At 42.0% G+C, this 27,227-nt stretch overlaps 3 protein-coding genes across 7 annotated transcripts; all 3 read left to right on the top strand.

The window, feature by feature from the left end:
• Window positions 1-314: 314 nt before the first annotated feature.
• On the top strand, window positions 315-1,897 carry LOC662153 (cysteine-rich secretory protein 2). 2 transcript variants are annotated; one of them, XM_968270.4, is made up of 6 exons: window positions 316-580; window positions 777-884; window positions 930-1,066; window positions 1,113-1,258; window positions 1,313-1,510; window positions 1,635-1,897. In XM_968270.4, exons 2-6 carry the CDS (start codon window positions 800-802, stop codon window positions 1,879-1,881), a joined length of 813 nt encoding a protein of 270 aa, XP_973363.1. In that variant the 5' UTR covers window positions 316-580; window positions 777-799; the 3' UTR covers window positions 1,882-1,897. The 2 variants fall into 2 exon arrangements, with proteins under 2 accessions (XP_015836142.1, XP_973363.1); XM_015980656.2 differs by lacking the exon at window positions 777-884 and having other exon boundaries at window positions 315-580.
• Window positions 1,898-1,984: 87 nt separating this feature from the next.
• Phlpp (PH domain leucine-rich repeat protein phosphatase) lies at window positions 1,985-6,498 on the top strand. 3 transcript variants are annotated; one of them, XM_015980655.2, is made up of 8 exons: window positions 1,985-2,295; window positions 2,682-2,838; window positions 2,886-3,163; window positions 3,443-3,593; window positions 3,639-3,740; window positions 3,778-3,949; window positions 3,995-5,049; window positions 5,096-6,498. In XM_015980655.2, exons 2-8 carry the CDS (start codon window positions 2,725-2,727, stop codon window positions 6,455-6,457), a joined length of 3,234 nt encoding a protein of 1,077 aa, XP_015836141.1. In that variant the 5' UTR covers window positions 1,985-2,295; window positions 2,682-2,724; the 3' UTR covers window positions 6,458-6,498. The 3 variants fall into 3 exon arrangements, with proteins under 3 accessions (XP_015836141.1, XP_015836140.1, XP_008193832.2); XM_015980654.2 differs by having other exon boundaries at window positions 1,985-2,437; window positions 3,796-3,949; XM_008195610.3 differs by having other exon boundaries at window positions 1,985-2,437.
• A 170-nt stretch (window positions 6,499-6,668) lies between these two features.
• LOC662258 (acetylcholinesterase 1) lies at window positions 6,669-26,951 on the top strand. 2 transcript variants are annotated; one of them, XM_008195611.3, is made up of 4 exons: window positions 6,669-6,829; window positions 19,989-20,070; window positions 21,573-23,403; window positions 24,446-26,951. In XM_008195611.3, the coding sequence occupies exons 3-4, from the start codon at window positions 21,588-21,590 to the stop codon at window positions 24,574-24,576; spliced, it is 1,947 nt and encodes a 648-aa protein (XP_008193833.1). In that variant the 5' UTR covers window positions 6,669-6,829; window positions 19,989-20,070; window positions 21,573-21,587; the 3' UTR covers window positions 24,577-26,951.
• The last annotated feature ends 276 nt before the right edge of the window (window positions 26,952-27,227 follow it).

The following is a 27,227-nucleotide window of genomic DNA, read 5'->3' as shown; positions in this document are numbered from 1 at the left end:
CGACTTTTAGTTTTTGAGTTATGAATTTTTTTGTTGGATAAAATTTTCCACTATAGATCTTGCCTGAATAATGTGTATTGTTTTTTCAAAACAATCTAAAATTTAAACAAATACGAAGGCGTAGATGTTTTTATTTATGTCCCTTTTCCGTTTTTTTAAAGCCTTATATTAAATGGTTGCAATTAAACCATTTAGAACATAATATCAGCAGTTCTTCATTGCAAACATTCCTCATCTACCAATAAATGTCAGACAAATCATTCGTTTCAATTGTGCAAATTAACGGAATGTAAAGAACCTCGGTTTAAACACTTCACATACGAACAAATAATCGATCTGCAAATCTGGACTGGAGTTCTGTGACCAATCATTTCATAAACTGGTTCGGTTCCGAGTACTGCGCCGTATTATTAACATTTAAAATTGTGACAATAAAAAATAATTCTAACCCTCGAGATCAATGTACTACAAACAATGAAATGACGTTATCTCACATCCATGTACCAACACGACTTTGGTGATTTTTTTGATTCGAGTGACTGAACAACAATAGTGCAAAAATCTAACAAATACATGCAAGGTAAGGTGCAAAAGTAATTTGCATGAATATCGGAAGATCTGCAATAAATAGTTCCAAGTTGCAATTTCCGCCACTTGTTTGTGTGTAGTACTAATAAGTAATGTAACAAATGTGCGTCTGGCAATAAATTAAATAAAAAGAGATTTCGGTCATTCTTAACCCACTTTGATGACATTTCAAATAAATCTATGTGTAGGTTGACTGACCCCAAACCACAACATGTCCCACCGTCTCCTGGTACTATTTTTTATAATCGCCACAATTGGTGGTACTTTAGGGTACCAGAACTGGCGCCGAGACAGACGTACGTAAACTTTACCAGCTCAATAAACTAAAGTTTAAATTTTAGAGCCTAAAATAGTCGGTGATAAAATACCCCTCAATGCAATTATGCCAAATCGGCGAAAAATGCAAAGAAAAATTGTCCAGTACCACAATTATTTTCGCACAAAAGTGGTACCACGGGCTGCTAATATGTTACGAATGGTAGTACCATTTCAGTACCTTTCGTGTTTTCATCGAACTGTTCCAGAGATGGCACAAAGGTGCCGCCCGAGCTGCCCAAAAGTGGTCTCGTAAATGTTTTGTTTTGACCCATGATAACATAACTGGGCGACATATCGAAAACTATGGTGCTTGTGGTCAAAACATATTTATCGCCTCTGACAAAGTACCATGGTATTGATGTTACTAAACTATTTTACTAAAATTATTACCAGAAACTGATTGAAGGTTATTTGCCATCAAAACCTGGTATTTGGAAAAAGATAACTTCACCTTTGGTAGTCGCAAAAATGACCTAATGATCGTGGGCCACTACACCCAGATGGTATGGGCGAGCACCCACGAAGTCGGCTGCGGCTTATCTAAATGTTACTTAAAATCGAGCGGAAAAACCTTCTACAACTACATCTGCAACTACTGCCCCATGTAAGTCACCCAGACTCACATCTTGCATAATTGCCGGCCGTTGAACCCAATTTTCAATCAAACGATTGGAACAAAGGGGCAATTACACGCTCTACTAGTACAAGTAAAAGTTCCCGTGTTCCAGAGGAAATCAGCCAGGACAACTGGGACGTCCTTATCGCAGAGGAAGGCCTTGTAGTCTATGTCGGAACAACTGCTTTGCCAGAAAACTCTGCACCAATTCATGCCATGTGGCCGACTTGTGGGCCAATTGCAAGGAATTGTACAAAGTCTGGCCCCAGTGGCTTTGCGACACGACTTCAGTCAAAGGCCAAGAAAGGAAAAAGCACTGTAGAGCTACTTGTACTTGTAAAAACAAAATCCACGACTAATAAATAATTGGAAATCCTTGTTGTTTTTGAAATCGTGAAAGAAAGAGAAAGTGTGAAAACATTGTTATTCACGCTGGGTTCGTACAAATTTGATGATTCATTAAAAACACATATAGAAAAGACGCATTCGAGGTAATCACCTAATCAGATGTATGTAATATTTTATGGTTTTGAGCATAAATTTGAGAGCCGTTATAACGGATGCAGCTATCTAATTTTGGAATTGACGAAGGAGCATGTGGACCAAAAGGTTAACGGAACAAAGTGTTTGATTTACTGTCAATTTAACGATTGCAACAATTAATTCTAAACGGTTCAGTGGATCTATTTTCTCTCCACGCTTGTGTCGCAATGCGTGCTAGCGTTGCTCAAACCTCCACTAATCAAATTAAAATTGTAAAAATTATTTTCAAGGTAAGTGCACCAAAATAAAAACAATACTTCTTTCAATCCTCACTTCCTGTGAAACTGAAAGTATAATTAGAGTGTAAATGACACGTCTAATGAAGCCCCTTATCTTCCAAAGACTTCAAAAGAGAAAGAAAAGCACTCGACGGTAAGTAGTCCATCACGAAAACTCCAAAGTGGGTGAGATTTTCCTGATTAGCAATCTCTTGTTGCCCAACAAATACTTAATTCGCCGTCCATTCACACACCAACACCTGTCTTTCCTATTTTAAGCATAGTTCCATCCAATATCTTACCAAACGTGACGAGAATAAAGAATTAGCGAAGCGTGTTGTCATGCTGTCTTGAGTCGCACTCCAGAATCACAATTACTGCCTCTTTTTCATACACAGACCCTTACTGTACTCTCAAACACACACGAACCACGCAGGTGACATGTTGTGTGCTTCGAAAAAACCCTTCCGATTGTGCGACTCTGTCACAAAGTTTCCCCAAATCAAAGAAAATGACAGTAATATCGAACTCGACTCGTTGGAGAATTGCGAAAGAGTGAGTAACAAAAATGTGAGTAAACGAAGCAATTTTGACGTCTTCAGGACGGTGATGATGACATCGAAGATAAGGATCAAGTGAAACAACTCAACTTGAACGGATTATGCAAAAATAAACAAGAGCTGAGTGAGTGTTATGTCGACGAAATTGTTTTGCCAGGCGAGAGCTTGCAGTCCCTGTCCGATTTGAAAGTGCTGAGCCTGAGGTCCAACGGCATCCAGAATTTTCCGAACAGCATCCTCCAGTTGGTCACTTTAGTCACTTTGGACTTGTCAGACAACAGTCTTTTGACGCTACCTCCGGAGATAAGTCTTCTAGAAAAGTAAGTAAAACCAAGGTGTTGCGAAAGAGCCTCTTCTCTCCTGCTAGAAACTGCGATGAATGAACTTCCGTTGTTTCTTTCACGGTTCCTCGCTCGTCCGAGACGCATATGATTAAAATAACATAGACCCGATGGTCAATTCGTGCGTGTCAGTGGCGCGTGCTTCTTCTTTTCGATTTTTCTTCAATACTGCCAAAGTTGGGTTACGTGAACGGCGGCCTTCAAGTGTCCTGCATGTGCATGTGCAAAGTTCCGATCCCCAACTTTCGTTTTTTCTAGCCTCAGCGAACTAGTCTTGGATCAGAACTTGCTCAGTGTTTTACCGACGACTTTATGGGACCTCAAATTCCTGCAAACGCTCAAAGTGGCTAGGAATCGGCTCGCCTTGCCGCCTGACAAGCCCGGAGAGATGAGGGCTCTCATCCTTGCTGTAAGTACCCAACTCAGCCCACCCTCCTCTAAAGAGTTCTGTCAGGAATCGGAGCTAAAGCCAGAGAATCACAACAAAAACGGCCTGACCACCCTCAACTTGCGCTCGAATCGGCTCAAAGGCAACATCATTTTGGGCAATTACGGGGTAAGTGAGGCAATAACATTAGCATTACCCAACCCAGTTCGCGTTAATATTACAGAACCTAACGGAACTTGACGTAAGCGAGAACAGCATTGAAAATTTGGACTTGAGCGCGGTGGAACAATTACAAATTTTGCAATGTTCGAGAAACTCCATAACACACTTAACGCTACACGGAAAAAACTTAACTTCCATAATAGCAGGAAACAACAGTAAGTGCCAAGATTACCAAACTTGCCCACAACTGTCTTTTCCAGGACTTAGAAATTTAACCCTGGCGCACCCCCCACTCAATTTAAGACATCTAGATGTCTGTTACAACGAACTTGAGACTCTCCCGGACTGGTTATCCGGTTGTAGTGAACTCCGGTCGTTGTTCGCAAGCAACAATCTTCTAACATCGCTCCCGGACCATTTGTTTTGCAACGAAATGCCGTTTCTGCACACTTTACAAATCGCATACAACCAACTCCAGTACCTGCCCACCATACAAAGAAGACTCCCAATACAAGAACTTTTCCTCCAAAACAACAGTCTGTCGTCACTTCCGGAAAACTTTTTCCGGTTTGTTCACCCAATCCGGGTGTTAAACTTGTCCAACAACCGGCTTTGTGACTTACCAACGCCTGAAGAACCCCTCCAATTGGAAAAACTCTTCCTGACAGCGAACTGTCTCATAGACAAATCTTTGGAGAAAATTTCGCCATACTTACGCAACATCCGGATCCTGCACGCCGCCTACAACAGTTTCACGTCTTTGCCGGAAGACTGCTCAACTTACTGGACTGAAATTGAGGAGTTGGTGTTTTCCGGAAACAAGCTATTGAAACTCCCGGAACGTATCGGGTGTCTCAAACACTTGAGTGTCCTGAGAGTTCACTCAAATCTCTTGCAAAGTATTCCAAAACTGTCAAACTTGTTGTGTTTGAGAGTCTTGGACTTGGCCCACAACCAGTTGGACCGAATTGACTTGACGGCCTTAATACCCCCGAATTTGAAGTTTCTGGACTTGTCGTGCAACACTAAGCTACACGTGGACTCGCAACAGTTCAATACTTATCGGACGCAAAGGCCGATGAGTCTTGTCGACGTTTCCGGGAAGAATCGCACGACTCTCCCGTTGACACCGTCACCGTTTTGTGAAAACGATCTCACTGAATATAGCTGGAGCGTGGGGTTTTCCGAAACTGCAGGTTGCAAACAACGACTCTACATTTCGCAAATCCGACTGCCGGCGTTTTGTAACACCGAGGGTCTTTTCGGGATGTTTGATGGGGAAACAAACAATAACGTCCCCGTCGGTGTTGATAAGGTGGGTTTAAAACTTGTGTAACTTTGGTATTAATTTAAATTCCCAGGTGGTACCGCGGATTCTCCTGGAGGAACGCACCGTCAAAGAAACAGCTTCGGACTACATGAAGTACACAATGCTTTCGGCCCACCGCGAATTGAAGGATAAAGGCCAAAAGCAAGGGCTCAACGCCATCATTTGCCACATCCTTCGCACCAAACAAGCCGTAAAGTACTCGTTCTGCGCTAGTACCAAAAAATACCTAATGAAAATTGCAAGTGTTGGTGATATTCGAGTCGTCCTGGGCCGGGCCACAGGCCCGGTCCGTCTCCTCCCCGTGAAACAAAGGAAACAAATCCGGACCAACCCCCAGATCCAGCTCATGGTACCTGACCCCGACGTAACCGAAATTTTCCTCGACGAGCAGGACGAGTTCATGATAATGGCAAACAAAAACCTATGGGACGTTATGACCCCCGAGAACGCAATCCGTGAAGTGGCCCTCCAGCGCAACGTAATTCTGGCCGCTAAACGGCTCCAGGACCTGGCCCAAAGCTACGGTGCCGAGGACAACCTGAGCATAATCGTGGTCAAATTCAATCTCCTTGGTACTGACGTTGACTTGCTTATGAGAGAATTGAGACAGACCATCAGACGGAATAAGTACCAGAGTGACAGTACAAACTCCTGCCAGCCTGGCTGCTGCTGCGAAGCCCTCAGTAACGAGTGCGCCAACTGTGAGAAAATCCCAATCCCCCCGCCCATGATCCTGAACGATGACCGGTCGTCCCCGAGTGGGCAAAGCGAGCAAGCTTGCAGCGACTGCAACTCTTCGGCGAAATTATTTGTGAACCAACTGAATCGCTCTGCTAGGAGTATAACGCCGTCGATTTTCGAAGCAGCGGAAGTTAAGGCAAGTCCGGAACGGCGGAGCTACCGAGGAGTTGCCAAAGCATTGCGGGCCCGACGTGAGGAGGAGAAAAATCAGAACGATTCGGATTCGGCTCTTTCGGAGGAACAGTTCAAATGTTGGGAATATATGCTAGAGCAAAACACGCAATTGCTCTTCGATAAGGAGCTGAACACTCTCACGAGGAGCATCCGGAAGCCGCAATTTACGATCAAAAATCCGACTTTATCGCGAAGTAACCCGCATTTGTCGGATAGTAATAATAACGGGACGTTTTTATCGAAACAATTTGGGAGCACGAGGTCCTTTAACCCTTTATTGACTCGATCAGGTTCGAAGTTCGCCCTCGACAAAAAGCTAATGGGAGGGCCCCATGCTGCATATTTTGGGAGTTTGCAGAGGTTAATGCCGTATAACTTGGAGTACGATTTTGCAGTGATGCACGAAAGGGGACTCGCTGATTCGTTAGATTTGGACCGAATGCAGCAGTACTGGGGAGTTACCACCACAGAATTGTAAATTTTAACCAAATACTTGTATAAATAAAATTTTAAAAATCAGTTGATGGTTTTAATTTCTACTCGTAACGTTGGGGTCTGGGCGCTGTGATGCTGATCTGATACAGTTTCCTAAACCGTTGCGCGGTGCGCCCCAGCTGGGCGCCAAACCGCCCAGTTTTAGTGTGCCGTCCCGGGGCTGCGCCGCCGTCGCCGCCGCCAGTGACGTGACGTAAGAGCGCCGGGACGTCAGTATCAGTGCAGCGGCAGTATCTATGAGTGCAGCAGCGTCGTCTCCGACTTGCTAGTCTTAGGTAACTTACCATGTATGCCCACATTAACGTCGAGCAGTGGTAGTGTGTTGTGAATTAAAAAACCGTCCCCCGCAAAAACGGTAAGTTTTCCATATGGAAATTTCCCCGAGGGTGTAAAAATTTGGTTCGCGCCTTTTGGAAATAAGCCGTAGCAATAAAACTAATTAATTTACAAGAGCCGAGCAAGTGTGGAGAATTCGGGTGTATGGTATGAATTTTTCAGTTGTTTACAGTGGCGCTTGGATTAATGGCTCAGCCTTGAGGAACGTCCCCTCGCTGTGCCGAAACGTCCATAAATAAAGCTCGCACGAAAAGTGGAATTAAAATCTCGGATTTTTCAGCGCGATCGGCGAGATTAGAGCGTTTTCATGTTTCACTTATCGGCGTCTTCAATTTCTTTTTTCTGCAGAAACAATTTGTTTCGCATTTTTTCTGCGCGCAGTTGATGAATAAACAAACTACAGTTCCGGCTGATTTATTCGACACGGAAAAATTAATGTCATCGAATATGATTACAGGGTAAACCGATAAAACCACGACATATTTGAAAGTCACGGAACTTTAATGTTAATCAAATTATTTCAGGTCTACTTTATTTGAACTTTCGAGTCAAGTGTTTAGGAAAAAAGCACAAGTGCTGCGAGTATTATGCAAATTTTATCGGGGGACTTTACGACGGACGACGCGGAGCGAGCCCGATTTCGAACGACAATGTAAACAATTTCGATAACAATGTCAAGAAAAATGATAACAAAAATTGATAAAATGAAAGAGTGCTTCAACACAAACACTAATACCAAAAAAGCAATGTTTATTGATCAGCGTTTGCACAATCTTTAACATCTTTCCTAATTAAAAGGAAGGCCCACGCAGCTCAAGTCAGGATTTTAAATATTGGGCAATAAACCGATCTTTTCAACGTCTGAGCTAAAATCTTTAGCGAAGTTGTTTCAAGTAATACCCTTGTCATCTCCGCCCCTTCTAATGACCCTTGGTAATCCCCCGTCAAATTTTCTAAAGGCCTCCAAAAGTACACATGCTGTAATGAAATGGATTTCTGTAACATTGATTACTCTGTCGGATCGAAAGGCGTCCCAAGACGGCCACCCCGACCGTTTATCCTGATTAAAATCAGCAATCGATCATCGTCATCGTCAACGATAATTCCTCCTTTCGCCACTTAAAATTGAATTTTCCGCCTGGTATTGAATGTTTGGTGTTTTGGCGCTATGCGGGCGCATCAACCTCGTATTGCAGACGAATCATATGCATCGCGTCGACACTAGCAGCTAGGCCCCGCCGGTCTACAAATGTTCGCTCAGTCGAAATGTTGCGAGCGAGGTCGGAACAGTACGAACAGACCATAACGTATTTCCATTTCAGCTGGGCTGGTTAAGTCTAAAGAGTTTTCTGAGTATTTCAAAAATAATTACATTAACAATCGGCATTGATGGGCATATTGGAATAGTGGTTTTTATGGAAATATGTTGCGCGTGGCTGGGGCTTCGCCCCAGTTAACTAAAAGGAAACAAACCCCACGACCAATTAAACTCGAAAACGTGGAACTCGAAACGTGGAATAGTGTTTATGTTTATGAACTGTACGCCACCCTAGCTCCATAAAAAAACACTATTCCACGTTTCGAGTTCCACGTTTTCGAGTTTAATTGGTCGTGGGGTTTGTTTCCTTTTAGTTAACTGGGGCGAAGCCCCAGCCACGCGCAACATATTTCCATAAAAACCACTATTCCAATATGCCCATCAATGCCGATTGTTAATGTAATTATTTTTAAAATACTCAGAAAACTCTTTAGACTTAACCAGCCCAGCTGAAATGAGAAGTCCGTTATGGTCTCCGTTCGTACTGTTCCGACCTCGCTCGCAACAACATTTCGACTGAGCGAACATTTGTAGACCGGCGGGGCCTAGCCGCTAGTCGCGTCGACCTGCTGACCTTTGCTCTTTCCATTGTTTCCGTTATTGCGGCAGTTGTTTGGAAGTGCACGGGCCGCTTTAATTCGGACGGTTACGACCATGAAATTGCTGCAGCGCTCGCTTTCGTTATTGCGGCCCCGCGTTGGGCGACACCGATAATCACGACCGGAGCCGACGCTAATTCCCCTAATCCCGAAATACGGACATTATGCATTTATCGAACGGAATTTACGCGTCCGACTAAATCCGGGAGGCGGTTTAATGAACCGATAAATCAAATAACGACAGGTGGGGGCGGTGGACGCTCTTCTACTCGCTGATCTTTAATTCCGAATTGGCTTATTTACGTTTCAATCCCCGCAACTGGATACAAGGTTCTGGGGTATTGAACGTTCACAGTGATTTTTACTGGGGGAGGGCTGGCAGTGGCCTATCTGGGAGCAATTTGCGGTCATCTAGGGCGCAATTAGCGCCGGCTGGGACGGCACACCGCCGCCACTACGATTAATAACTCAACTTGGGACCGAAATTGGGACGCTCATCAGCCTCTATATTATTCACTCCGGCAGCAGGCAACACGTGCGCCGACAGCAAACTAAGCAGACACTGATTGTCTACTATTTCCGGACGCTATCCATTTTTAACAAAGTTTTTATAAACACTTGGCCTACAAATAAACCGCCTTGGAATATTTATAACACCCAAGTCAAATAGCTGAAGAAAAAAAACAGGCAATCAAAACAATCGCGCTCGGACCACGCCATAACATAAAACGACTCTTTGTTAAAGAATCTACTTCTTATTCACACTTTCAGAATTCAATAAGTGTACGTAGCTCTTGTGTCAAACGTATTTTTTACAAAACCAAGTTTTTGGCGCAGTCAGTAGGATTTGCGGAACTATTTGTTTATCCCAAAAAAAAATTGAAAACTCTCACTACTACAATGAAGAAAGTTTTATACTCCCCAGTCCAAATATTTATTGAATATTAATAACTGAGAGTTCGAGAAACAAAGGTGAATTTGTGTGCTTCTCAAAGACAATCCTGCGGTGGGATCAACGTCGCGTGTGAAGTCTTTGGAGACAGTCAAAGTGACACAACTTCTGTCGCTGACAATTTGTTGTGAATATCGTGGGCTTGATTAAACTAGCGTTGGAAAATTTGCATATCATAATGGATGCTCGGGGGTGGTTTCTGCATTTGACAGTTCTAGTCGGCATTGTAATTTATTCGTCTAATCGCAAGTTGCATAAGTGTCTCGTCGGTAAAAAAATTTAATTATTCCGATCGACAGCGATAAAACCCCGCCGTGAATAAGTAAAGGATTGAGACGATTCCGTTGCGGATATTTACGTATGCATAAACAATTCAGTGTAGGGCGGCAAGACTTTGAAGTGGAAGTTGACGGGATGGAACAAAAGTCAAAGTGGAAGGTCGTAGTGTAGTCTTTGAGCTGGTTATTCGTGTTATTTCGCGTTACCAACCTTGAATAATTCAGGCGATTAAGCTCGGAATTTTTAATTGAATCATCAACTATCGAAAGGGTGGCTTTTCGGTATATTTTTAGGAATGATTAGATTTCTTTGTGCGGAAAAATGGCGGCGCTAATGGAAGCTAAACACTGCTCTTTTTGCTTGTTTTTCTCTCTGTGTTAACGGCTTATTGGCAGGCTTCCATTTTTTAATTGCAGCGACTAATTAAATTTTAATTGTGTCTTTAACGTGACGGCCGCAACGTTTGATAACTCCTGAAATTAATTACGTCACTTTGGCGGCAGCCACTTAATAAGCTAATTGCCGTTTTTGGCGGACCCCTGACCTGCCGCTCCGGAAGGCCATTTCGCGAGAATCCCGCCAACAATCGGCGCTTTGTTCGGCTCCGGAGCGCCGCTTGGTGAAAGGCTCCCGGAGCCGGCGACCGGAGCGTAACAGTGGTTAGTGTATTCAGTGGGGGCGGCGGAGGGATGCTCGTGCGGGGAGGGGCGCGGCCGTAGACGAGGAAAGACTACCGATCGATGAACACTCCGCACAAATATGGTTTATTTTACAATTCCTACTACTCACGTCCTTGCGGAACGAATCTTCCTCCTTCCTCCCTGCTCGAGACGCTAATGTTTGGACGGGACGCCCACATGGGCCACCGCTCCACCGAGATTCCCCCGATTGACTCCGCGATAAGAGCATGACTTAATTGATTATTACGATGTAATTGCTTTTGTTCATTTTCTACGACGGTTTGACAAACAATCGATAGCTCATAGTTAGGGGCGGCGAAGCGAACCACTCGTTAACGAATTATTATAACGAGCTTCATTATCGCCGGTGACAGACAGATAACGGGCCGGAAAACTGAACAATCGAACTATTTCCAAGCTTTCAAAACCCCTCACACTACACCAACAACCGGAACAAAATCAATTCCGACAAAGAAAAACTAATCAGAAAAGTGACACTTACGGACCTGAGAACGCGACGCTACGGACACCACTTACTTCCTTTAAAATATCGGTTGTCGTTACAATAAAATACAATCCTCATACTCGCCATGTCATTCGATTTGCTGAGTACGTGAACTAATTGTTTTCAGAAAAAGGAAAATTTTCAAGTCCAAAAATAAAAAATATCACTACCTTCCTTTGTAGGTACTGTTCATATTTCAAATTTCATCAAAAAATAAATTAGGTTCGTCTTAAAGCTGCTCGTATGCTTATATGTTTGAAGCCATAGGCATTGAAAAATGAAAAAGAAGTATGTACGTCCATTAGGTTTTTGAGTGAATTGTTTGAGGCAAGTTTTGTTGTATTTAAAGACAATAAAAGTAGCAAGTTGTGAAAAAGTGGTTTTATTGAACGCCCTTGTCGGGACTTTGTCGAGTTGCGGGTTTGAAAAATAAGTTTCAATTTGGTGATCGATTCAAAATCTGGCACGTGCGAAGTGCTGAAATAGCGTTTCCTCGCTTCGTCACTTTGTAAAATTTTCAGTGGGTCTGCACCTGCTCCTCAGAGCTGAAAAAGCGTCAATTATCGATTGTTTTGATAGTAAATAAGCGCGCCATCGATTGGTGGCCAAGCACTCGTATCGAAGAAGTTAAATTGGAGCTGGGAATAACGAGATGGGGATTTTCGTCGAGGCGTGATATTTTAATAGGAATAATAAATAAGAGAGTCCGGGTTAAAGGTCAAATCTAATAAAGTCTAGTAAATCCAAAAACAAACACTCGTCTTCTAAACAAAAGCGATTGAGTGTTTACAGAACAAAGACGTCGGCAGCGTCGAGCTTGCGGCAAAAACCCATTGAAAGAGATGATTTCAAGGGAAAAAAGGAAAAGAACGAGAGATGCAAGCCTGAAAGCCTGAAAAGAATCGTGCATATTTACGGTGCAATTTCGTTAGGTTTTCGTTCGTTTATCTAATAAATTAGGTCAGGAGTGTAAAGATGGAAGTTGTTGGCGCGCTACCGGATGAGGCATTTTTCTCTTTTCCCTGAAAGAAGTAAACTGAAACTGAAAGCAGATAAGAGCTCCAGGTATTCATGCTTATAAAAAATTCATAACGTCTGAAATTTCCCCGTGACACTGTCATATTATACGGCGTAATAAAATGGGATAGAAAAACGAATAAAAGATGTCGAGGGGCGACCGAGCAGGACAAAGGCAAATGAGTCGACTGTTGACATCTCCGATTCGATAACTCACCTACGTGATTTCTTCGAGGCGCTTCCTTGTCTTCGACATTTTTGAAGCCGCCCGTATCGATCTCGCCTTATCAGATACATGAAAATCAGGCTAGGAGGATTAGCAGTAAAAACAAATTGCTATTAGTGTTTCGGTACAGCCGCCCAGCCTCTAAATTAATTTTGGTGGAGGCGCCGGGACATTAAAAACTCGACTAGATTCAAACAACGATAACAGTAAAATAATTGCGGTTCTGACATGTGTGTAGCAGTCACTCCGGATTAATCTTGCTTTCAACTGCGTGCCAGAAGATCCCTTTCCCTCGGCCATTTGGGAGGGTCGTGCAAAAAGCCTAATGTGGCTGCGTAAATATCCCTTCTTTTCAGAGCGACTTGAGGCGTTTTTGCCGAGCAAACGTTTTGTTTACCGATTCCTGAAAAAATATTCCTAATAGACAATAAAAAAGCAAATTGCTGCTTTATCTGGGTCAAGATCATCCTCATAAACGTCACGACCGATTTATGTAATTGTCCATATTCCAAACGAGCTTTCTGTTTGTTTTTCATTTTGCGTACATTACGGAAAGGGCAACCGATCAAATAGCAGCCGATTGAATTTCAAAAAACGTTAAATATTTGACGACAAACTGTTTGTTCAGCTACCTTATGAAACGGGAGTTTATTTTTGTTAACGTGGCCAGAGTCATTGTTTATTGAGGAAAAAACCTAAAAGTAAATATTCAAACGTGCAGCACGTCCTGTGTTCGCCATTTACATAAAAAGGCGCTTATCGCGGCCACCAGAAATTAACACCGTGTTACAAGATAAAATATTAGCGGCTCTGAAGTGGCTGTCGTGTCCACTTGCGCTAATTTACGGTATCGTGCGTTTTTAATGTTCCAGCTGTCTTCTCGCGACGCACAAAACGATAAATTTCCCTGAGGGATCCAAGAATCCGGGAGTGGTCATTCGATAAATTTAATGAGATTCAAGACGTTGGCGCTAGCACAAAAGAATTATAGATATGGCCTTGGACTTGAAATGAATCTAGATGTGTATCTATCGGTTTATCGATTTTGGTAGCGCCCTCTTGTGTTTACCGACCCGTTTTATGTTTACGATCCTTAAGATGTTTAATAACCTTCGGCTTAGCCCAAAATATGCACGAAATCCCTAGACTACAGACGATCGCGTGTCTGGTCTAGACCTTTACCGGGTGCTAAATAAAAGACACAAATGTGCCAATTTAATAATTCACTCGCTGATCGAACCCCGAAAATGACGTCACGACTTAACGCCACTGTGTATTTATAGGGATCCAAGGCCGTGGAAAAATCATCTCAAACCCGGATCAGCTGCTGTTTGTGCTGCTATTGATCGCGGGTTTTTTCTCTCGGAGTTAACCCTTCCGAGTTAATTAACGAAAAAACTGTTTGTTCAATGGCAATCAATTATTTTACGAGGTTGTAAAAAGCGACATTAGACCGCCTCGGGTAGGTTTATGCGACATTCCGAATAATAATCGCGTCGAATATCGGGGTCGACTGAATCCAGGACGCTCATCACTTATGCCCCTATCTCACGATACTCCAACAATTAAAATATTTTACGAGGTTGGCGTGTCTGGCAGCGACCTTGGCGCAGTGGGGCGCCCGCACGAAAAGGAAATGTATTGCAAGGAAGAACCGCAAGGATAAAACTAGATGTTTTGAATAAATTCCTGGCGAATTTATATGGGAAAACTCCCCAAGTTGGACCCCCAACATTAATTAAATAAACGCGTCTAGTTTCTTTACCTTCGCAAAAGAGATTTATCTTTTGTTAGATATTTCAAGTAGAAAATTTTTTCGTTGAATTTTTTCTGCTCTCCTCTACGTTGGTCCATATTCCGATGACGTTTGCGCTAATTGACCGCAGGTGGCATGCCCCGAATAACTCTGCAATTAATCGCGAAACGGCACGAGCCAATTTCCGCAACCTATTTATCATTTTTATTGTTGAGTTCGAGCGGTCTTATTTGCAATTGACCTAAATAGGCCGAATATGGGGTCAGCAATTCATCGATCCGGCTTCAAATAAAACCCGACTGCCTATTCCGGACACCCTCAACATTAATAATAACAGCGCAATACATAATTTTGGCGTTTTATCAAAGATTCCAGCGGTCTGGATGGCATGTCGTAACGACTTTCGGCTCCCGGAATTCGCGTATTTTGCATATCGTTGACAAACTTTTTAAAAGCGAGGACAACGACTCGGTATTGTGCGTGTCGCGAATAAATTGCGTCTCAGATCTAGATATGGCGGCCTAATTAGTTTGGAAAGCGTCACAAGCGCGAATTTTTCCCTCCGCCAACATCTTAAATCAGAATTAATTGTTTCCATCCAATTAAAGTCGAATGCGACAATTTACGTCTAAGTATAGAACCGCCGATTAAATTTTAAATAAGCTGTTTTCAAGTACTCGGGTTCTGAACCTCCCACTTATTACTGAACATTTAATAACACCAAAGATTGAGACCGCCTTACTACTTATACCCAAAGCAAATTACGAACGAATGAATAGTCCGCGATTTGTGAAATCTAATAAACATGAACAGTGAGTTAAAGCGAGATCGTATCGGTTGCCATTGCACGACCAAAACAGAAATTAATTTATTGCCACTTAATTTGCAAAACACACTGCAACAAACGTTGATTTTTCATCTCGAATCGATAACGACATGACGACCGACCAGCTTTGATTGTTGATCCCGAGCTTAGTCAAACATCAAACCCGGCGCATCCACCAAATTGCGACGTTCCCTGACACATGCAATCACATGTACTGCAGTTTATAAGTTGTATATCTTACAATACCACTTAAGTCACAAGATGATTAGTTTGCAGTAAAATGCGCCCTAGTTAAAGGCTAGGTTAGGCCATTAATAGATTGCTCTTAATTGTTTGTAATTTTCTGCCTAATTTTTTGAAGATGCCAAATGAAATATAAAATCTTTTTGAAAGTTTTTTTAGATCACTTTCGGATGTTTCCTTTTAAGAAAACACCAATTTTGTAAGGCTTTACCCTGTTTTTTCATGTGCCCAATTTTTGATGGTCTATAAATATTTGAGTGACAATTAATGCTTTTTGGAGGGTTTTAGGCCTTTTTCGGTTGTTGACTTTTGGGAAAACAGATAAATTTGTAAGATTCAACCTTGATTTTTAAGACGCGACATGTCCCGGTCTAGAACTAACATTTTATATCCTAGTAACGTATAAGGCGGTTAAAGATTTAAAATCGAGACGACAGCAGCTTACACTTAAATCCCTTTTCTGCCTCTGGTAATCTCTAATTGTAATCATCTTCTATTCTGTGTTGTATTTTTTTTGTTGGGCTACATAACATGTCATTGTGTTTGCCCGGCGCATCCACCAAATTGCGATTTGGTGATTAGTTTGCAGTAAAAATCCAATTAAGGACTAGTTAAAGGCTAGGTTGGGGCATTTGTGAATTGGATTGCAATTAATTGTTCCGTGGGTGTTGTTTTTCTTTTTTTTTGGTTGTGCCAATTGGTCTGGACCAAAAATAAAAAGCCATTTGAAATGTTTAAAAACACGATATGTGATATGAAATAATTTTGGGTAATTTTTAACGGTTTTTTAGTGTGCCCAATTTTTGGTGGTGTACAAATATTTGGTACTTTTGAGAGGCATAAAAACTAGTACTTTTTAAAGAATTTTAAGCCTTTTTCAGTTGTATTCTTTTGAGAAAACAGCTAAATTTTCAAGATTCTGCCTTATTTTTTGAAGACGCCAAATGTCCTGGCCCAGAAATAAAAAGCCATTTTGGGGTGCTTAAAACCAAGGTATTTTGTAAGTTTTTTTAGATCTTTTTCGGATGTTTACTTCTAGAAAAACAATAAATTTGTAGGACTCTACCCTGTTTTTTCATGTGCCCAATTTTTAGTGGTCTACAGATATTTGGGTACTTTTAGAGTGAATAAAAATTAATGCTTTTTGAAAGGTTTTAGGCCTTTTTCGGTTGTTAACTTTTGAAAAAACAGCTAAATTTGTAAGATTCAACCTTGATTCTTAAACGCCACATGCCCTGGTCTAGAAGTAACATTTCATATCCTACTAACGTTCTAAGGCGGTTGAAGATTTAAAATGGAGACAACAGCAGCTTACACTTAAATCCCTTTTCTGCTTCCGGTAATCTCTAATTGTAATCATTTTCTGTTCTGTATTGTAGTAAAATTTTCATGTTTAGTTAAAATTCACTATTTCTGTTGGGCTACACAACATGTCATTGTGTTTGCCCGGCGCATCCACCAAATTTGCTGTCCACGAAAGTTTTAAATTGAGTCTTTCGCCAGTCAATAAGTAAAGTAAAATCCCTAAAGTCGCGTTTTACGGCCGGTCAAAAATCATTACCTCCGTAATGCCCCAACCGGTGCGTTAAAAGTAAGATAAAGCACGTTCGGTGTAAGTCCTTTGTTTTGTTTTCGTTTTCTCTCGTGTTGTTTAAAGCATCTCTTGACATTTTCGTAAGTAGTGCGTCCCCCTTTCGTATCGAACTACACGGAAGCGGAAAAGCCATTTAAGACGCGATGCGGTCTAAAATACGACCCCCTTAACGTTCCCGCGGAACTTTACACCTCTGCAGCATCTAAACAAGTAAAATATCCATATTTTTCTCAAGTCGACCTTTCGCTCGCCATTTATTGTCTCTCGCTTTTAAATAATTCAGCGTGGCTTCTATTTCGGCCGGTGCGCGACAGTATGGCGAGCTTTAATGCGAGTGCGGCAGCGGCGTAGATCGATGTGGTGGCGTACTCGGCAGTGCATCCGCAGAGAGGCCAAACTTTTGACCCCCGAACGTACCCCTGACCTAGTCGTACCGAGGTCGGCCAAATGCCGCTCATTTTTCCGTTAAATTGCGCCGGAAACGCGAATGTTTAACGAGACAATTCACATTTACGTGACATATAAAGGGGCAGCGTTGCGTTTGATTAGCGCTCATTCGCAGCCTTGAACTTTCGCCCAAATCAAAGCGATTAAGCGGGAGACGTGTCCACGGCCGGGCGAATTAATTTGAATTCCGGTGGTCATCAGGGCGACTTTTGCCACCGATTAATAACACCGACGATAACATAAAACCGGTAATTGGTGCTTAGCCTCACAATCCGATTGGTCGTGCTTCTCTTGGATCGATTTTTCTCTGCTTTCCGCGTCGACTAAGATTCAATCTAAATTAGATGAGGGAGAGAGTGCAGTGTCAAAAAAAAGACGAGAGCCGAAGAAGGTTAATTTACTGGCGAGTGAACACGTGACTTGTCGCCCATACAAATGTACTCTGACACGGGATTTAGAGGCGAAGATTGAATCTGTGGCCTCACTAAACAAACTCCCACCTCATGCCCCGTAATAATAACACTACTTATCATTTAACAGTGATGGATGTTAGGAAGTTTTGTCAATCTCCTTCCAACTTTTCTCTTTGCCTGTCTATAAAGAAGCTTATTATCGCTCTTGGTAAAAGTGATGAATCCAGGAACATGGAATAATTAATTCCCCTAAGCGCTGTCGTTTGTGATCTGATAATTAGTGCGTCGTTGACAATATTGAAGGGAACAACCGTAATCACCGCACGGAACAATTATTCCGAGATGAGAACAATGAAGAGAGAACAATGCATATTAATAACTACGATTAATGGCCCGTCTCACGTGGAAGATACGACATGTTGTTTCCACTTGGCCGAAAAGGAAGCCCTATCACTAATCATCGACTAGAATTTCGTCACTCGGCCCTGATAATTTGTTGGGCAAATTTAGCCACGCAACCGCCTTTCATCGACAAAATGTAGTCGTTATACAAAGAATCAAACAGCTTTACGCCCCAAAAGTTCGTACAAGAAACTTGTTCATTTAACAAGCTCCCCAGTCATCTACACACACTTTAATAACATGTCATTGTGTTTGCCCGGCGCATCCACCAAATTGTGACGTTTCCTGCCACATGCAGTCACATGTACTGTAGTTTATATGTTGTAAATCTTACAATAATGCCACTTCGATCAAAAAATAATTAGTTTGCAGTAAAAATCCAATTAAAGACTCCTAGTTAAGGGCTAGGGGCCATTTATGAATTGGATTGCAATTAAGTTCCGTTGGTGTTGTTTTTCTCTTTTTTTTGCATGTGCCAATTGGTCTGGTCCAAAAATAAAAAGCCATTTGAAATGTCTAAAAACACGATATGTGATATGAGAAAATTTTGGGTGATTTTTAACAGTCCAATTTTTGGTGGTCTACAGATATTTGGTACTTTTGAGGTGCATAAAAACTAGAAATTTTTAAAAAATTTTAAGCCTTTTTCAGTTGTTTTCTTTTGAGAAAACAGCTAAATTTTCAGGGTTCTGCCTTATTTTTTAAAGACGCCAAATGTCCTGGTCCAGAAATAAAAAATCATTTTGGGGTGCTTAAAACCAAGGCATTTCGTAAGTTTTTTAGATCATTTTCGGATGTTTACATTTAGAAAAACACTAAATTTGTAGGATTCTACCCTGTTTTTCATGTGCCCAATTTTTAGTGGTCTACAGATATTTGGGTACTTTTAAAGTGAATAAAAATTAATGCTTTTTGAAAGGTTTTAGGCCTTTTTCGGTTGTTGACTTTGGAAAAACCGGTTAAGTTTGTAAGATTCAACCTTGATTCTTAAACGCCACATGCCCTGGTCTAGAAGTAACATTTCATATCCTACTAACGTTCTAAGGCGGTTGAAGATTTAAAATGGGGGCAACAGCAGCTTAAATCCCTTTTCTGCTTCCGGTAATCTCTAATTGTAATCATTTTCTGTTCTGTATTGAAGTAAGATTTTCATGTTTAGTTAAAATTCACTATTTCTGTTGGGCTACACAACATGGCATTGTGTTTGCCCGGCGCATCCACCAAATTTGCAGTCCATGAAAGTTTTAAAAATCAAACAAATCAAACAGCATTACGCCCCCAAAGTTCGTACAAGAAACTTGTTCATTTAACAGGCTCCCCAGTCATCTACACACACTTTAATAACTTCGGAAAGAGGCCGTTAAGTCCTTAATACCGGGCGTAATTAATACTTTTCCATACGTCTCGGAAAAACTCTCCCCGACGTAATTAGAGGAAAATGCAGATTGAGCTCCCGAGAAACCAGTTTACGTCTCAAACTTAATCTAAGAAAACAGATCTCGTCTCGATGCATCCCGTCGAGATATCCCGACACTAACGTAGAAAATTCTTCACCTCGTTCGTGAAGTTTCAATGTCAGGAGTCCTTTATGTGCCGGGCGTCTCAAGTTTTACGCGCTAATGGAATTGTTGCCTGTCCTATTTCACCTCTAAAATAATTTAAAACGCTCCGCTGTTTAATTGTGGGGAGATTTGATGTTATTATCGAAATCTTCGTCCAGACGTGCTCGGGAAAACTTGCGTGCGAAAAGCGTGCATGTCATGTCCACACCTTGGATTTTTAACTCAGATAACAGTTTGAAAAAAAAAACTTAATTACATGTCAGTTTTTTATCAAAGTGCGGATTGCTGATTTATCGTGCTTGATTAAAACCATTTGATGACTTATTCTGATGCTGTAATGAATTTTTCTTCTGTTGCAGAAAACTGGGCTTGCGTCACCGCCTGTCCCGACCTAGCATAGCAATATGCCACCGCATGCTGTGTATTGTTGACATTTATTCAGTAAGTATACACTGGGCATAGCATGCCATTTTCAGAGCTGAACGTAATTACACTCATCGCTTTCAATGTTACTGCAAAAAAGAGATAATCGAGATCTATTATAAAAAGGGGATATTCCCATAAAGCTCCCGCTGCAATAAATCAAATCGATTTAATGAAAATCCCCTGAAATTTTCAGTTCATTCCGGTGAAAAGCACACAAATGATACACACGTAAAACCCTCAAATCTCAAAATTCCAAAAAGCTCGATCGCTTTTCCTCGCCGATAATTAGCGTAACCGCCACGCGTTCAAACTTTTCGACGAGATTTCTTGCAATAATGGAGTAACATCTGTTTCTGTTATCTGGTTCCGACCCGGAACTCTTTTAAACCGCTATCGATCCGGCATTCTGTCCATTGTTTGGTTCATCGAAAAAAAAGAGTTGGCCTAATGAAAATTTATTTCGCTCTGTTTGCGGTGCATTGAAGCGCGGAAATGTCCGTCCGGGGCAGCATCAGGCGGCGTCAAACGCAAACCGGACTAGTTAAATTACCCGGATTAAGCGCCGATGCAAATAAGCTTAAACTCCGGATTCCGGTCCTGCAGTCGCGCTTGCATCCGCACCTGCAAAGCAAGACGCTGGGGAGCACTTGAGAGGGGAAGCAAAAAATAAAATTCATAATAGTGGAGTTAGAGGCCGGTCAACCGGGGCTATCCCGGGTCTCCAATTAGCGAGCTCACTCTGATTGTAATTAGTGCAGTGCTAGAGCTCGTCGCCTAGGGCGCTGCTCTCGCTGCTATTGTGTACGTTCCTAGTGGGATCATGTTACCTGTGTATAGGGATGGGCTCATTATGTCCGTATTTCAACCGGGCTGATATAGCGAACTTTACGTTCCGCTGCAGCCGAGGGAAAATAATTACGACGCAGAAGAAACTCGCCAATATCACAAACAGATAAGTCGAAAAAAGATATTGAAATATATCACGTGCGCACACACCAATTTAACGATCAGGCCAAAACATAGTCTTTCAACCGGTGTGTGCCCCTGCCGAAAAGCCAAATCTCTTTATTTATGGCCCGGCCTCAAACTATTCCCTTGTAAGCTAGTTATACCTCTTGACGTATCTGTTATTAATTATTCATTCCTCCCCCACAACACAGCTTTCAACCAAACTTTAGTTACAAGTTTAATAAAAAAATTGGCGCCCAACTTGTGGCAAGCCAACATCCAGTAATTTATTCTTTTAGTGCGACGTGTGAATTGATAAGTGTTTCAAAAATAGATTTTCCCAAATCTTTCCCTCCAATCTCATCTATATAATTGCTCCTTATTGGTAATAAAAAGTGTTATCGCCCTTTGTCGAATCCTTTATTTTGTTTTATGTTCGTTTTACTGCCTCGGCCTAACCCTAACCTGTTCCCGCTCGCATACCAACGACCGTTGTGCAAATACATTAAATCCAAACAAGTGTTTAAATCATCGGCCATTCCGTTTATTTATAGGCCGTTTTGTTGCAGAATTATTGAAAAGCGATGACGGGAGCGTGGGCGGCCTGCTTACTAGTGATTCTACTTCCCTCATGCATCCCTTCGCCACACCGAGGCCGCCACCACCCCCCCGAGCCTCACGCCGAGGCCTACCACATGTCCCGCGACCCCTTCGACCCGCACCGGGACTCGGAGGAGTTCCGACGAGACGCCCCGGACGACAAGCGGGAGTTTACGCGTCGCGACTCCGAAGATGATCCCCTGGTCATCCAGACAAAGAAAGGGAAAGTCCGCGGCATCTCCCTCACGGCCGCCACGGGAAAGAAGGTCGACGCGTGGCTGGGAATCCCCTACGCGCAGAAACCGCTCGGCAACCTCCGGTTCCGGCACCCGCGGCCTGCGGAAAAGTGGGAGGGCGTGATGAACACGACTAGCCAGCCGAATTCCTGCGTGCAGATTATAGACACAGTGTTTGGGGATTTCCCAGGTGCGACCATGTGGAACCCCAACACACCGTTGAACGAAGACTGTCTTTACGTGAACGTGGTGGTGCCGAAGCCGAGGCCGACCAGTGCCGCGGTCATGGTGTGGGTGTTCGGGGGTGGGTTCTACTCCGGGACGAACACTTTAGAAGTTTACGACCACAACATACTAGTGTCCGAAGAGAACATTATTTTAGTTTCGATGCAGTATAGAGTTGCTTCGCTCGGATTCCTGTATTTCGGGACGCCGGACGTTCCGGGAAATGCAGGATTGTTTGACCAAATGATGGCGTTGCAATGGGTACGTGATAACATCGCCGCTTTCGGAGGAAACCCCAACAATATCACTCTATTCGGAGAATCAGCAGGAGCTGTTTCAGTCTCCCTGCATCTACTCTCTCCATTATCGAGAAACCTATTCTCACAAGCTATCATGGAATCTGGGAGTGCGACAGCACCTTGGGCTATAATCTCCCGTGAAGAAAGCATTTTGCGAGGATTGAGACTAGCAGAAGCTGTGGGTTGTCCGCATGAGCGCCACGAGCTTTCCGCTGTTATAGACTGCTTAAAAAAGAAAGACCCTATTGATTTAGTCAATAACGAATGGGGAACACTCGGCATATGTGAGTTTCCGTTCGTCCCAGTCATTGATGGAGCCTTTCTGGACGAATCCCCCACACGGGCTCTGGCAAACAAAAACTTCAAAAAAACCAATATCCTCATGGGTTCTAACACAGAAGAAGGCTACTACTTCATAATCTACTACTTGACCGAACTGTTCCGAAAGGAGGAGAACGTTTACGTCAACCGGCAGGAATTCCTGCGGGCTGTAACCGAACTGAACCCGTACTTCAACGCGATTTCGCGCCAAGCAATCGTCTTCGAATACACCAACTGGTTAAACCCCGACGACCCGGTGAGCAACCGCGACTCCCTCGATAAAATGGTAGGCGACTACCACTTCACTTGCAACGTCAACGAATTCGCCCACCGGTACGCCGAAACCGGCAACACGGTCTACATGTACTACTACAAGCACCGGACAGTGGCGAATCCCTGGCCCTCCTGGACCGGCGTGATGCACGCCGACGAAATCAACTACGTCTTCGGGGAACCACTCAATCCCACTAAAAGCTACACAGCACAAGAAGTCGATCTGAGTAAGCGAATCATGAGATACTGGGCCAATTTCGCCAAGACGGGCAACCCGAGTCAGTCGCCGAACGGCGTTTGGACACCCACTTTCTGGCCCCCGCACACAGCTTTCGGAAGGGAGTTTCTCACCCTCGATGTCAACTCCACTGCCACAGGGAGGGGACCTAGACTCAAGCAGTGTGCCTTCTGGAAGAAATACCTACCTCAACTTCAGCAGCAAACGAGTAAGTTGCTGTCAAGTAAATCCGAGGATTTGTCAGCGCCGGATCGGAGTTTATGCAAATGCAATTTCAGTCAAGCGAGTAGCTTTTATTTTGTTGCGTAACGAGAAAGTTTCGGACACATTTCGGAAGGAATCCAATTAGGGCGGCTTTGTTTAAAAATCGACGCAAATAATCGGTTTTTTTCCTTGTTTTATAACCAGAACCTGCTTCCTTATTACAAACTTGATCAATTCCGATTCTTTATCGCTTTTTGTTTTGGTTGTTTAATTAAGTTTGCGTCGTCGTTTCCCAGATCACAAGCTTAACTTTGAAATGAAACATTGTTATGCTTGCTACTCTATTCCAATTAAGCTCTGTAATTGGGGCAATCAACCTGTCACGTTATTTCCCGATAACAACAATAAGACATGTTCGAGGGATCGAAATGTACCGACAGAATCCGAAATTCGTTTCGGTAACTTTATATATATTTAAGTGGGCACATTTGCGACCTGTAATACAATGACTGCGGCGAACCTTCCAACGACCACGGAGCACACCCCGCGGGAATACAGAATGTCTTTTTTAAGACATGTGTCCAGAATATCCTCATTGCTATCATCTCGGCATGAGCACGATCCTTCGACACCCACATGCGAAGATTTTCACTTTTCCCCAGTTGAAAAAAGCGAAATGATAGACTGAACTTTATTAGCGATTCACGTAATCACTCTTTAATTTAACATCGAAAAAACTCATCGTGAGAATTACAAAGTCTGTACCGAGATAATTGATTGTGCAAACTTTTATAATTCCGTGTTTCCGTCTTTAAAACGTTCGTTTAAAGCTAAGCTCTGCATTCCACGTTATAATAAATAATTTTGTATTCTCAAACACCTTGCAGCGTTCCTGTCGGTTTCACTTTCCTCCTTTATCTCCTGCTTCCTGCTGCCGTGCTTCCTTTTTCAATGCGTTTCCAGTTTACCTCGCGAGACTTGCCCAATTAGTGACATAGAGATCGATAAGTATTTTTTCGTGAATCTGCTGAAATATGTTTTTTCAGGCGAGCTTCTGAACCAACCGCCCCGGCAAAACTGTACCGACGCGGCCAGTTCGTTGCGATGGTCAAGAGACGGCGCTGCCGGCCTCCTGATGGTGTCGACAGTGGCGGCGCTCCTCGCGGGGCCTTTCTAACTTAGAGAAAAGTCCGTTTAGGAGTTCCCCTGAAGCGCATTAGAAACTAGCGCCTTGAAACATATCTCTAGTATTGTGTGTGAGGTATTCAAAATCAACACGACAGAAATAAGAAAAATGGGATCGGTTTATAGATTTTCGCTTTTATTGCTACGTAGAGTCAATCAATGCTGCAGCGGACTCGCTTGTGACGTAACAAAATTCATGTTCACCCGGCCTATACAGGTGGCTGCAATGCGATCGGAATTGTCGAATCGCTGAAAAACTAAATCGAGGAAAAGAAAATTTTCAGTTTTTTCTTTCATATCGGTGGTTGTGCTGACGAGAGGGCGCTGCCAGCGACCATTCGCACTAAATTTTTATACTACTTGTATATGATACGGACCAGTGTTACGAGGTTGCAGAGATTGCTTCTTAGCAGCTTAATGTTAGGGCCTATAACTGTTAGTACTTAGCCACTATCACTTAGTTCTAGGGCTGTGCATACATGTGAAACGAATTTTCGTGTCTCCCGGATCTGTCGCTCACCCAGCAAAGATGGAAAACACAGGGACGAACACCCTGACACAAATGCCAACCTAGTAACAACAAATACTCTGCTACACTATGTCTTTGCTGCCTTATTCAAGAAATAGTTGACAAATAAACTATTGGATCTCTCTATCCTAGTCTAGTAGATAGTACTCTAGTGCCTCCGCGATAGTAGTATTAGCGTTCTGAGTGATTTTTATCGATTTAAGAAACATTCTCATGTCACACAATCACTCAGTCGCCTTTTTTCTTATGCTCGCCCTGCATTTACTACTCAAACATATCCAGATTATGGTGCAAAACAATACTATCTAAAATAACCTAAATAAAAACTTAGAAAATACTCTCAAAAAACACTGTACATAATTAAAAAACTCATGTTTAGCTGAATTGAATGTTAGTACCAGGACGCGGACGCCATGTTGCCATCCCCCACCTCACTAAACCTGTGAATACCCCGATCAGTATTACCGACTCTCCCGACACACGTGCCACTAGACATTCTGACTGAACTTTCTTTCATAATACAATTATTTTTCTTATTAGAACGAAACATAGCGTCCGCAGTCACTCTGTAGATAGGTGTTAGTTAAGTTATTGGCATCGATAGGTAAGAAGTGGCAATGCTTCTGAATTAATTAAAGTCAAACTAATAATTGTTATCACCGAAAGCAGATGGCGCCGCGGAAAGATGGCGAACGAGATAACGCACGTTCTTCGTATTTCCCCGTTTCACCTTCTGTGAAACGACCAGTAATATTGTAAATTTTGTAACGTTGTCGTAGATTTTCATAAAATTGCACTGGGTGTGGCTATAGATAATAATCGTTATTAAGTTTTTAGGTAAAATTCAAATTTGAGAGAAAACAATTGGTTTCTTCAACACGCTGTACTAGGGTCGCTTATTACTATGTAACAAATGACAAAGTGTTAATTGCAGTTTAATGTGAGCATTCACAACAAAATGTATGTTATTTTACTATTGAAACAAACTTTTATAAGACACTGACTGGCAAAAACATTTCAAAAAGGAATTATATAAAACAATGTCTCGAAAAATAAGTATTAGGTGTTCCAAAAAATAATAATAATGAACATATCATTATAGGCTAGTCGAATAGAATAAATTACATATCCATGCTTTATGATATTCAGTACAGTTTGTAGGCTACTTTGATTGCTTAGAAACGATACAATGTTTGTGATATGTATATTCATTTGTTTGAGTTGTAACCGAACCGTTGAGTACCTAACTGAACCAATATGTACCTTTTGCATTGTGATGGACCTGTAACTTTATTCTTCCAAAATATATCGTTTCTAAGTATTTGAAAATCGTTCAAAATGGCTTGTCAGATTCTTCCAGTTTCAATCTAAGGGCTACCTTTGAATAATAGTTAAGGAGAAAAAGGAAATTAACTAAGTAAATATACTTTAAAAGCCTAATAGAACAGCGAAATTAATAAAAAAGATTGTCCAAAGCAATTTATTCTTCTTATGAATTTATTTTGTAAAACAATTTAAACTTAGTTAATGTGATAAGAGTATAAGAAAAATATTTAAATGGTATTCTATAGTTAAACTGTTTCGTTTCATTAGATTTAGATTTTTCTAGTGTCATATGTTTCGTTATATCGAACAGTTCCGTTAGTTGATACATCTACATCTATTTATGCTACTATAGATGGCCTATAGTCAACAGTAAACTATGCTTATTATTTTAAAATATATTGTAAAATATTATTATAAATATATTATTGATTATATAGGATTGTTGTAGGCCATTGGCTGTATAATTATTATTGACGATTGATTGAATTAAAATAAATGAATGCTTGTACAGATTTTTGACTTTACTCTCCTGCCCCCTCCAAAAAAAATGCAAGTCATACCTAGTCATCATCTCCAAGAAGCTTTATCTACATGACGAGCTGAATTAATGCGAAAAAAACTTTATCCTCGACTTTATCTCTATTTTTTGCGCGACAAAGTTGCATTCGTAACACTTACTTATCCTAAAAATATTTTTTCTGATACTGTTCACGGCCAACTTTGATTACAAATTACATAACAAAGTCCGAATCGCAGCAAAATCAAAGTTATCTAAGTGAAAACAAACG

The sequence above is a fragment of the Tribolium castaneum genome, chromosome 5, assembly GCF_031307605.1.
Source record: "Tribolium castaneum strain GA2 chromosome 5, icTriCast1.1, whole genome shotgun sequence".
Classification (NCBI taxonomy): Eukaryota; Metazoa; Arthropoda; class Insecta; order Coleoptera; family Tenebrionidae; genus Tribolium; species Tribolium castaneum.
Note: the sequence above shows the minus strand (reverse complement) of the source record. Positions and strands in the feature narration are given on the sequence as shown.